This window comes from Elephantulus edwardii, unplaced genomic scaffold (genome assembly GCF_000299155.1).
Source record: "Elephantulus edwardii isolate Elephantulus edwardi_28Jun2011 unplaced genomic scaffold, EleEdw1.0 scaffold00100, whole genome shotgun sequence".
NCBI classification, from domain to species: Eukaryota; Metazoa; Chordata; class Mammalia; order Macroscelidea; family Macroscelididae; genus Elephantulus; species Elephantulus edwardii.
The window spans coordinates 1,385,086-1,397,947 of NW_006399850.1; the positions used below are offsets into that span (position 1 = coordinate 1,385,086).

At 35.8% G+C, this 12,862-nt stretch overlaps 1 protein-coding gene across 5 annotated transcripts in view; it reads right to left on the reverse strand.

The window, feature by feature from the left end:
• RALGAPA1 (Ral GTPase activating protein, alpha subunit 1 (catalytic)) overlaps positions 1-12,862 on the reverse strand; it is a 391,173-nt gene that overhangs the window by 143,074 nt on the left and 235,237 nt on the right. For all 5 annotated transcript variants that reach the window (XM_006891556.1, XM_006891558.1, XM_006891557.1 and 2 more), the window contains one exon: positions 12,359-12,542. In XM_006891556.1, the coding sequence (XP_006891618.1) occupies positions 12,359-12,542 (184 nt within the window). The remainder of the gene's footprint in view (positions 1-12,358; positions 12,543-12,862) is intronic.

The following is a 12,862-nucleotide window of genomic DNA, read 5'->3' on the forward strand; positions in this document are numbered from 1 at the left end:
GGGAGGAGGGTAGAGAGAATAGTGCAACAATGAATGAATGGAAACCCAAAATATCTGTAAATGTTTATGAAAATTAATAAAATATAGAAAAAAATAAAGTATAATAAATATAGAATAGGCTTCAAAGAAGGATCAAAATGTATTAATCATCACTTGAAACCACTAAACAGAATAAAAAGTCAATGTCAATCCATCGGAGAAGTTTCTTATCTCTGAGCTACAGTCAAGCTTCAGAGACATTTTTTCATTGTGTTATAAATGTCATTTAATATTGGCTTTCACTGATGATGTGAAAGCTTTCCTAAGAAGAATCACTTCCACTAAACTAAAGATTAATTTAAATAGTGAATGAGTTAGTGATTCTAGTATATCCCAAAGAAACTTGAGATAAAGGTATTTTATGTATCTGTTAAGAATTATATGTTTCAACAGTAATTTCTTTTGTCATTATGGTCTAATCTGAGCGTGTGATTGTATGCAACGGACATTTTTCTCCCTTAAGTACATTAGAGAAAGGAAAGAGAAAAGGGATATATGCATTTGAGTAGCTTTAAAAAATTGATTATAGGAAACAGGCAGAGTGAGCGAGCCAAGTGCTGGAGGAGTGAGTCGAGCACAGGACAGATGAAATCTGAGTGAGAAACAGTATTAATTAGTTTGGGAGACTCGGTGGGGAGCAGTGTGCCTCAGCGGGAGCACTGAGCCTCAGTGGGGAGCAGCGAGGCTTGGTAGGGAGCGGTGAGTCATCACAGCACCCATCCACCAGGAGCAAGAAAGACAGCTGAAATGTGAGTGAGGTACATAGGGAGAAATACTACTGATGGTTGGACAAATTGTGGGATGCCTTCACCTTAAGAAGGAGAGAGTTAGACAGCTGGAGCTCGACTGGGGTGGCAGATCCCCAGTTCTCGAGGGGAAAACTAAGGCTTCCTAGTTTTCCATTTAGGTCCCTCCCCCCTCACCCGCCCTCCTGCCAGGATCTGAGTGTGTGTCCTACCGCAGCTCCAATGTGCATCAACATGTGGGCCCAACATCCATCCATCCACTCATGCACCACCCTACGTGCATCCACACTTGCGTCCACCTTATGTACATCCACACACACACCTGCCTAACTTTCTTCTGGAGCAGTGACATTAGATCAAGAACTGGCTATCACCTCAGGCACAAAAAACTACCGCAGAAATGTCACGAAACAATCAGAATACCTCACCTCCTACACAAGCTCAAAGCAATATGTCATTCTAAAAAATGACACAGTATCAATGAATTTCCTAAAGCTAGAAAGTCAGATGGAACTTTGTGACTTTGTGACACAGAATTTAAAAGAATAATGACTGAATATTTTCAATGGGTGAAAGACAAACTTGAAGAATTACAGGACACCACAAGCAAAAACTAGGATGAGCTTAAAAAAAAAAAAAAACCAACAAAACAATGCAGATAAACCAAAAGAGGCATTAGAGGCTCTGGAAACGACAATCCAAACCATGAGGTCCAATGTTTCAGATGCTGTCAACATGAACAGAGTTTAAGAGATGGAACACAGAAACAATGAAATAGAAGATAGAATTGTCATCACTGATCTGCTAGAGCAAAAAGAAGATTCTAAAAGGAAAGAAAAAGAAGAAAACCTAAGAATAATGTGGGACACCATCAAGAGAAATAACATGTGCATCACCAGAACTTCAGAACAGGAAGAAGCAATTAAAGGCACCAAAAAAGTTTTGGAAGAATTACTAGAAGAAAACTTTGCAAGCATAATGAAGCATGAAAGAATATATATTCAAGATAGGACCCCCAGCCCCCAAAAAACCACAAACCAATCAAAGCATATCATAGTCAAATTTGTCAGAACCAAAGATAAGGAGCAAACTCTGAAAGAAGTGAGGGGAAAATAAAAATTACCCTATAAAGGAGAGCAGATAAGATTAAGTGCCGATTTCTTAGCAGAAACCATGCAAGCAAGAACACAGTCGAATGACATATGGAAAACTCAAAGAAAACAACTGTCAACCAAGAATATTGTACTCAGCAAAACTTTCCATCAAATATAAAGAAGAGGTTAAGATATTATTATAAAAACAGAAACTAAGGGAATTTGTAAAACTAAGACCAGCATTGGAGGAAACACTAAGAGATAAAGGTGCCACAGAAAGCAGGCTGGACCAGAGGAACTAGCAACAACAACAAAAAGAACTCAACAAAACAATAACAATAAAACTTTGCTTTTCAAGAATCACACTGAATGTGAGTGCACCACTGAGGAGAAAAAGAGTATCAGATTGCATAAAAACCCAAAACCCATCAATATGCTGTCTATAAGAAACACACCTGAAAAGTGAAGATAAAAAAAGACTAAAAAAAGGATGGGGAAAAAATAGACTAAGCAAATGGCAACCAGAAAAAAGCAGGGCTAGCAACATTAAACTCATAAAATAAATTCCAATGCAAAAACCATCACAAAGTACAAGGAATGTCACTACATAATGCTTAAAGGGTCAATAAACAAGAGGACATAATAATAATAAATATTTATGCACCAAATCAAAGACCTGCAAAATATATAAAACAAACATTAACAAAACTGAAAAAGGAAACAGACAACACTACTATAGTAGTTGAATTCAATACACCACTCTCAAGAAAACTTAGAAGTACCAGAAAGAAACTAACAAAGATGCTAATGAATTAAACCATACAAAAAGCAAACTTATATTCACAGATACTTATAGGCTAATGAATACCAAAAAGAACTGTACACCTTCTTCACCAATGTCTAGGGAATGTTCTCCATAACAGATCACATTTTAGGTCTCAAAGTTAAGCATTATTAAATTTAAAAAACACAGAAATAATACAAAGCTTCTTCTCAGACCAAAATACTACAAAATTAGAAATAATAGGAAGAAAAAGGAGAAAAGTCCATACGTTTGAAAGCTGAATAACACTTGCTTGAGCATGAGTGTGTATGAGAAGAAATAAAAAATGAAATAAAAAAATTCTTGAAACACATGACAATGAAAATACCATTTACCAAAACCTCTGGGAAACAGCCAAAGCAGTAATCACAGGTCAGATTATAGCAATAAGCAAACACATCAAAAGGCAGGAAAAAAATGACCATTCACTCTCTAACCCAATATCTCCAACAAATTGAAAAAGAACAGCAAGAAAACCCGACACCCTCTTAAAAAAAAAATAACCCTGAAATTATAAAAAGTAGAGCAAAAAGAAATTAAAAAGAAAGCCGAAAAACAATTGAAACTATCAACAAAACTAGGAGGTGGGTCTTTGAAAAGGTCAATAAAATTGACAAACCACTAGCAAAACTAACAAAAGACACAAATAGTCCAAATAAGAGATAAATGGGAAACATCACAACAGAACCAATTAAAATAAAAAGACTAACATTGGAATATTATGAAAAACTAAAACAAATATGAAAATCTAGAGGAAATGGAAAAATGCTTAGAAATTCACAACCTACCTAAATGGACACAAACCAAAATTGAATACCTGAACAGACCATTACAAAAGAAGAAATTGAAAAAGTAATAAAGGAACTTCCAGGCAAAAAAAAAAAAAAAGCCCGGGACCAGATGGTTTAAGTGAATTTTATCAAACATTCAGAGAAGAACTGTCACCAATTCTCCATTAATTATTTCAGAAAATAGGAAAAGATGAAATTCTCACAGACTCATTCTATGAAGCAAAAATAAAGCCAGGTAAAGACATCACCAAAATAGAAAACTATATGCCAATATCTCTCATGAAAACATGCAAAAATCATGAATAAGATTCTGGCCAATAGAATCCAACAATACATAAAAAAACAAATTCACCATAACCAAGTGGCATTCATAATAGGTATGCAAGGATGTTTCCACATAAGAAAAACAATCTATGTAATTCGGCACATAAACAAAGCAAAGAACAAAAACCACATGATCCTATCAATTGATACAGAAAAGGCCTTTGACAAAATCCAACACCCTTTCCTGAACAAAACACTCAACAAAATGGGATTAGAGCGGAATTTCTTCAACATAGTAAAAAGTATATTCACAAATACGAGAGCCAACATTGTTCTCAATGGAGAGAGATTAAAGGCATTCCTTTATAAGAACAGGAACTATGCAAGGATGGCCACTATCACATCTCCTATTCAATATTGTTAACAGTGATAGCAATAGGACAAGAGAAGGAAATAAGAGGTGTCCAAATTGACAAAGAGGAGGTAAAATTATCTCTATATGCAGATGATATGATAGTATACTTAGAAAACCCTAAAGACTCAGCAAGAAAACAACTGGACATAGTTGACCAATTCAGCAAAGTGGCAGGATACAAGATCAACACACAAAAATCAATTGGATTACTCAACAGTGACAAAGATAATACAGAGCTGGAGTTCAGAAAAACAACATCCTTCACAATAGCTAATCACAAGATTAAATATTGGGGAGTAAATCTAACCAGAGCACAAAGGATCTATTCAAAGAAAATCACAAAGTAGTGCTACAAGGAAAAAAAAAGAGGGAGAGAGAGAGCTGTAGAAATAGAATAACATACTTTGCCCATGGATAGGAAGACTCAATCTTGTGAAAATGACAATACTATCAAAGGCAATTTATATGTTCAATGCAATCTAAATACAAAAAACAATTCCATTCTTCAATGAGATGGAAAAGGCAGCTTCCAATTTCATTTGGAATGGAAAGAGGCCCCGAATAAGCAAAGCACTCCTTAAAAAGAGAAACAAGGGTGCAGCAATGAATGAATGGAAATCCAAACTCTCTGTAAATATTCATTAAAATTATTTTAAAAAATAAAATTAAAAAAAGAAGTTTATCATGTGAAAAAATAAAGGAAAAAAGCTTGTGATGTTGAGAGAATCACCAAAATGTGGCACATAGACAAAAAGCAAGCAGATGCTGCTAGAAAACTGGCACTGACTGACTTACTCAATGTTGGTTTACCGAAAACCTTCAATCTGTAAGTAGTATTTGCATAGCACAATAAATTTAAGTGAAATTTTTAAAAAATAAAAAGAGAGAAACAAGGTAGGAGGTATCCCGCTCCTTGATTTCAAATCCTACTACACTGCCGTGGTGGTCAAGACAGCGAGGTACTGGTAGAATGACAGACACATAGATCAATGGAAGAGAATCCAGAAATCTGCCCATCTACCTGCGGTCAATTGATTTTTGACAAGGAGATAAAATCAGTTAAGTGTTAAAAACAACAGCCTTTTTAACAAATAGTGTTGGCAAAATTGAAAAGCCATGTAGAAAACTCAAGCAAGATCCACACCTTACTCTATATACAAAAAACAACTCGAAGTGGATCAAGGACCTGCAACTATAACCAAGGTCTTAGAGACCTCTCTTCCTTAGAGAAAGACTTGAGAGAATGCTAGAAGTCCTAATCTAAACATAAACAGTCTTCCAAGCATCCTGAAAAATCTACAACTGGGAGAGGATAAAATAGATGAATGGGATCTTCTAAGAAACAAATCCCTTTTAAAAAGTTTTCTACCTCATTTGTTTCAATGCACTATAATTTATCCCATCTTTTTCAGTTTCCTCCCAACCCCAATGTCAGTCCTGTTTTACAACAGTGGCACTATGTAATATTTGTCCTTTTGTGACTGCAATATTTCACTCACCAGAATGTCCTCCAGGGTCAGCCATTATGAATAATATTGCATGAGTTCCTTTTTTTTTCCACTGCAGTGGTAGTATTCCATTGTGTGAATATACTACAGTTTCTCTATCCATTCATTTGTTGATGGGCTTTTAGGTCATAGGGATATGTGATTAGGTATTAATGTCATGACAGGAGTCCAGAAGGAAGGATGCATAATAGAGTGGGCCTGGGGGGAGGGACTATAAAACAATGAAAGAATTTTTCTCCTGTTTTTTAAAGAGAAGTGTGTACTATGGGGAAGGGGTGGGCAGGGAGAAAAGTGCAACAATGAATGAATGAAAATCCAAAGTTTCTCTAAATTTTCATTAAAATTAATAATAAAAAAATTTTTTTAAAAAGGGAGGGAGAGGAAAACCAGAGAAATGAAAAGGGGAAAGTCAGGGAGGGGAAGGGGAAAACTTGCATTGTGCAGATTGTAACCAGTGTCATGGAACAATTTGTTTATGAATTACTGAGAGAAAAATTTATTTTCTGTGTAAACTTTCAATGAAGCACAATAAAGTTTAAACCCCGCCACTCCGCCCCCCTCTGAAAAAGAATCAAATCCCTATGCATATCCAAAAACTTCTCCAATAGGATAAAAAGGGAACCTACAAACAGAGAAAAAAAAAATTGGTAATGGCATGTCTAATAAAGGACTTATATCTAGAATTTATAAAATACTATAGCAGAACAACAAGAGTAGGTTAAACAAACCAACTGAAAAATGGGCAAAGGATAAGAACCAACACTTCAACAAAGAAGACATTCAGATGGCAAACAAACACATGAAGAAATGTTCAAAATTCTAGCTCTAAGATGCTAATCCAACAACTGTGAGATACCATCTCACCCCAGTAAGAATAGCAAAATTAAACAGAACAGCAAACAACAAATGCTGGCAAGGTTGTGGAGAAACTGAAACTCTTATTCACTTCTGGTCGGAGTGTAAAGTGGTACAACCGCTATGGAAGGCAGGATGGTGCTTTCTCAAAAATTTGAAAATAGAAATACCATTTGACCCAGCAATTCCACTACTGGGAATATATACCCAATAGAAACCATAACTGCTACCCATGCAAATAAATGCACACCCATGTTTAATGTGCCTTTGTTCACAATAGCAAAAGAGTTGGAAACAACTTAAGTGCCCAACAACAAACAAATGGATAGAGCAGCTGTGGTAAATTCACACAATGGAATACTATGCTGCACTGAAAACCAAGGAACTCATGAATTTTACAAAATGGGTGACCCTGGAGGACAATATGCTGAGTGAAATGTCTCAGTCACAAAAGAACAAATAATGCAGTTCTAAAGTAGGACTGACATGGGGTTGGGGGAAAACAAAGAAAACAGGGGATAAATAATGTATACTGCATTGAAACTGTTTAAATGTAATTAGGAGAGAATTGTTTCAAAAGGGATATATGATTACTTATTATCGTCATGACAAGAGTTCAGAATGAAAGCTGCATAGTGGAGTGGACTAGGGGGATAGTATAGCAATGAAAGAATTTTATTTATTTTTTTTTTACTTTTCAAGAGAAAAGCAAACTGGGTAGGGGGAAGGGTGGGCACAGAGGAGAGTGTGGCACAATGAATGAACAGAAATTCAACGTCTCTGTAAACTCTCTTTAAAATTTGTAAAAAAAATAGAAAAAATTACATATGACACAATAATTCCCATTTTAGCTTTTTCCTGGTGTTGAACTTAGTGAACCCTGCTGAAATAGTCCACAAGGGGGAGAGTTATGCCTCTAACCCAAAGGTATATCTCACTGAGAGTTTGAATCTATCAGTAGCTCCTTACGAGAATGATTTGTAATCTCCTCGCGCACAATTTATAGCCTTAGAAACCTAATGAAGGGTCACCTATGAGATAGTTTGACTAGATCGCAATAATTAAGTGAATGAGGAGTCAAGAGAATGATGATGATAATGGAACATGAAAATATAATCAATATTGAGGGGAAATGTGCAACAATAAATGAATAATAATCTAATTTCTTTATAAACTTTCATTAAAATTTAAACTAAAAAATTAATATAACGGATATTAATGAATTGTACATGCAAAAACTGATAAATCAGTGTATGTTTTACTGTGCATATTTATAATAAAACTTCAAGAATACCCACATTTAAATGGGAAATTTTAAGAAAGAAATAAGATAGCTAAAATATGAACCTACAAACCCTGAGATGGCTGAATTTATAGTTTAGATCTTCTGCATCTTTGTTACATTTCTCTTGAGTTTACCTTTCAGTGAGAATGGCATGTGTCCTATCACTATTGTGATAATGTCAGTATCTTTCTTCAATTCTGTTAACTGCTGTTTTATGTACTTTGCAGATCTACAGATCTACAGAAGACGGTGGGCTGTACGAAGAGGAATGTGGCATCAGGATTGGTGGAAGAGTCATCAACAACCTGCGTTATGCAGATGACACAACCCTGCTTGCTGAAACTGAGGAGGACCTGAAGCGCTTGCTGCAGAAGGTCAAGGACTGCAGTCTTCAATATGGATTGAAGTTCAATATCAAGAAAACAAAGATTCTCGCCACTGGGCCAATTGGCAGCATCAGTATGGATGGTGAAGAGATTGAGATACTTAACAGTTTTAGTTTACCTGGCTCCACAATCAACACTCTTGGTAACAGCAGCCAGGAAATCAAGAGAAGAATTGCATTGGGCAAGTCGGCTGTGAGGGACCTCTCAAGAGTACTGAAGAGCAATGATGTGAGGCTGGAGACTAAGGTGTGCCTGACCAGGGCTACAGTCTTCGCAATTATGTGCTATACATCAGGGAGTTGGATAGTGAATAGGGTTGATAGAGAATTGATGCCTTTGAGCTGTGGTGCTAGATAAGAGTGTTGAATATACTATGGACTGCTAGGAGAACAAATAGGTTTGTCCTGAAGAAGGTGAAGCCGGAATGCTCCTTGGAGTCAAGGATTCTGAAGCTTCGTCTGACATACTTTGGGCATGTTGCAAGGAGGGACCATTCCTTGGAGAGGGACATCATGTTTGGAAGGGTGGAGGGGTGGCGAAGGAGAGGAAGACCTTTGATGAGATGGATCGATTCTATGACTGGAGCGGTGGGATAAGTGTTTGAGATGGCTAGTTTGGCACAGGATAGAACAGCATTTAGAGCTCTTGTACATAGGGTCGCTATGAGTCGCAAACGACTCGATGGCACATAACAACCACCACCACCACCACCATTTGGTATGTAGATGCTGACTTCCTGATCTGTTGTTGTTAGATGCCATTGAGTCAAGCACAACTCATAGCAACCTATGAACAAGGCCTTAACCCTGGTTCTATTGTGCACCATCCTAACACTTTCAGACACACAAGAGTCCACTGCAGCAATCACTATCAATCCACTTGCCTGAGGGTCTTCATCTCCTTTGCCAATCCTTCACCCTTTCCAACATCATGTCTTTCTCCAAGGAAAAGTACCTCTTAATAACATGTCCAAAGTATGTGAGGTGAAGCCTCATCGTTCTTGCCTCCAAAGAGCACTCTAGCTGTATCATCTCCAAACATATCTATTTGTTCTCTTGGCCATCCATCGAATGTTTGGTGCTCTTCTCCAACACCACAGCTCAAAGGCATCAATTCTTTTTGTGTCATCCCTTGTTTATTGTCCAGGTCTCAGATGAATACCTAGCAATCGCAAAACCTATGGCCTGAATCAGATGAATCTTAGCCCTTAAACTGACATCACTAACCCTCAGTAATTTGGAAAGGTCCCTAACAGCAGATTTCCCCAGTGCTATATGTCTCCTTATCCTAACTGCTTATACCAAGGGTGTTAATTGTAGATCTAAGCAAGACAAAACGCTTGACAGTTTCAATCTCCTCTCCATCCATTATGACATGGCCTATTTGTCCAGTGGTAAGAATCTCTGTTTTCCTGACATTGAGATGCTATCCATACTGAAGGATGCATTCCATGATCTTCTGCAATAAGTGCTTCAAGTTCTCTCTCCCTCCAATCCTGATGCCACACTCCTCCGCAGAGTCCAGCTTCTTAGATAATTTTCCCAGCATATAGACTGAATAGGTATGAAGAGAGAATACTAGCCTGGCACACTCCTTTCCCAATTCCAAACCATGCCGTGCTCCCGTGCTCCATTCGCAAAACAGCCTTCTGCTCCAGATATGGGTTCCACATGAGCACAATCATGTGAATTCCCATTCTCTTCATTGTCAGCCATAAACTGTCATGAGCCACACAGTCAAACGTCTTTGCATAGTCAATAAAGCACAAATAGTCATTCTTGTGGTATTCCTTACTTTCAGCCAGGATCCACCTGACATTAGCAATGATATTTCTGGTAACACAGTCTCTTCTAAATCCCACTCGAACTTCTGGGAGTTCCTTACCTATGTACTGTTTTAGATGTTTTTGAATGATCTTCAGCAGTATTTTCCTTAAATGTGGTAGCAATGATATTGTTTGATAATTTCTACATTCAGCTGGATCAACTCTTTTGCAAATGGGAACAAATATGGACTTCTTCGAAACTGATGGCCTGATCTATGGTGCCTTTCATAATTACATAGAGTCTATGCAGCACTCAAGAGCAACAATTCAGAAAAATACTGCCTAACATGGGATAGACTGGAGTGCATTATGCTGAGTGAGTAACTCAATATCCTAAGAACACATACTAACCAAGACCATTATTGTAAATTAGAAGAATAACTAGAAATATGTGTATGAAGGTCCAAAGGGGGAAGAGGAAGGAACATGGAAGCAAAGGGCAGGCAGGGGGAAATCACTGGATTATATCGTTTGGTGAGCAAATAGAGGGAGTGAAGGAGTTGGGAAGATTCAGTGGGGATCTGAAAAGACAGGGTAATGATGGGCATAGATAAATGGTGATTAATTTTATAAAACACATTTGTGGGAATGATCGTATCATAATTTATACAAATTTTATATGTAAAACAATATAAAATTTTTAAAATATTTATTTTTTAGATATAGGCAAAACATTTTTCTTTCATAAGCTTATCTATAAATTTTCATATAGATACATACACAAAAATATATAAGCTTGCAAATCATGCAATCAGATTTATTTCTGAGTTATAAACTGTATCTTTCTTCTACTTATCAGCTTAGATTTGAGAAGATATACAAAGCTGTAATTTAGAAATTTAAAATGAAATCTAAAATAACCATTCAGCTTTGTAAGAAAATGCCAAATGAAGATATCTATGCTTCTAGGCTTTGTGTAACTACTTTTCATTTAAATAAGTCTTTTCAGGGTTGTCTTTTCAAATTGTCAGATTAAACAGACCCTATGGCATTTGCAGCAAATCCATAATTATAGATGATTATGGGACACAAAAGCAGCAAGACATAAAAAAGGTGCTGCAATTCACTGCACTATAATAGAACATGCTGAAGAAGTTAATTTTGGCAAATGCTTTAAATATTAGTTTTGCATAATATGTGTAGGTGAAACTATAATTAGGACAGAATGAATCCTTTGGAGTCTCCTTTTACTCTGACCCTGAAAATGATGACTTTTTCCTAATAAGATTACTGCCATTTGACAAAAAGCCAACTTCAGTACCTTGCCTTATTCTTTGGTAAATTTAATAATTATAGCTACTCCTGCCAATAGTTTTTCAATCAGAACTTGTTCAATCCAACACTGAGCTTATTAGGGACACTATGTTTAGAATTCTTTAGCCAAAAAAGCGCTTGGTAATGATGAAGCGTGCCTTAGACAAGGGCACAGTGATTACTCATTTTTGCCATATTAAAAAAAAAAACAAACCAAACCACAAAGGCCCAGCAAAAACAAAATAACAGACCACAATCACCTGCTGTTAGCTCACAGCTGTTTCTACAGGGTTCTATATTTATCTAATTTATCTAAGGGTCCTAATATTTTTAAGATAGTCCAGGAAACAACCTAATCATTTAGAGAATAATGTAATACAGAGTATTTAATAGAAAATTAAACATATAGTTTTCTTTTACTGTTCTACAGCCACTATTTACTACATGTACAATAAATTTTGTATGAAATACACTAAAACTCCATTACATAATTAAGTTCTATTTGATTCTATTATTCAATATATTATGTATAATCAAAAGTTTACCACTGTATATCTTAAAAATTAAAAAAAATGTTTTTCACAAATTTCATTTCTTAAGGAAAATAAGCAATGAGTTTCACTATGTACAATTTAAAGAGATTTTTTGCCTATATCAGATATTGTCCAAAATTGTTTGCTTTTTTGTACTTTCTTATAGATTACTACTGTATAATTTAAATTTACAGTGTAATTTCATTTGTATTATTTGTGTTCCAGATAAACTATTTCCAACTATGGTCAACACAAAGCTTTAAACTCACCCTTTCTTGACTTATTAACTTCACATCTTTACTTGAATTCCAACTGTCTATTTGTGTTCAAGGTAAAATATTCTACTTGTGCTCAACACAAAGCTTCATTCTCATAATTTCTTCATATCTTGACTTCACATCTTTACTTAAATTCTATTATACATACTTAGATAAACAATATAAAGACAGACATATTTTCCTTATCCATTTTTTCCATATATGGCCTCAAATCATACTTGAAAAGGATCAATAATGTGGTCTTTAAAAAAAATCATTTTACCTTCTGTTACTGGTTGAAGTTTAGAAGATCTTTCTGAGTCAGGAGAGTGTAAAGGTTCCGGTTCTTTTAGACTTTCCAAATGCATAAAAGGATCATAATCTACTGATGCTAAGTCAGAGAGACTTACTGGAAAATACCTTGGATTGCTAAAACACTGGGATCCATAAACACATCCATGTAAAACCTGAAATATAAAAGGTGAAAAACATACCAAGTTTTCCTTCTAGATAAAAAGAAATGTCTAAAAAAGAAGGGGAAATACGTCAATTAGTAATGCTCACTCATACTGCCATCGAGTCAAAACCAACTCACAGCTGACCTATAACACTAAATGAGTTAAAAACATTCACATTTTTTTAAACTTAGCTCTCCAATAAAAGTAAAACTTATCCAGTTTTTCTCAGTCTTGTAGTAAACAGTAAGCATTGAAGCGATGAGGGAGAGAATAGTTTAAAATTAATATATTTTAGGGCATTATGATTATCGTAAGAATCCAGAATGAGG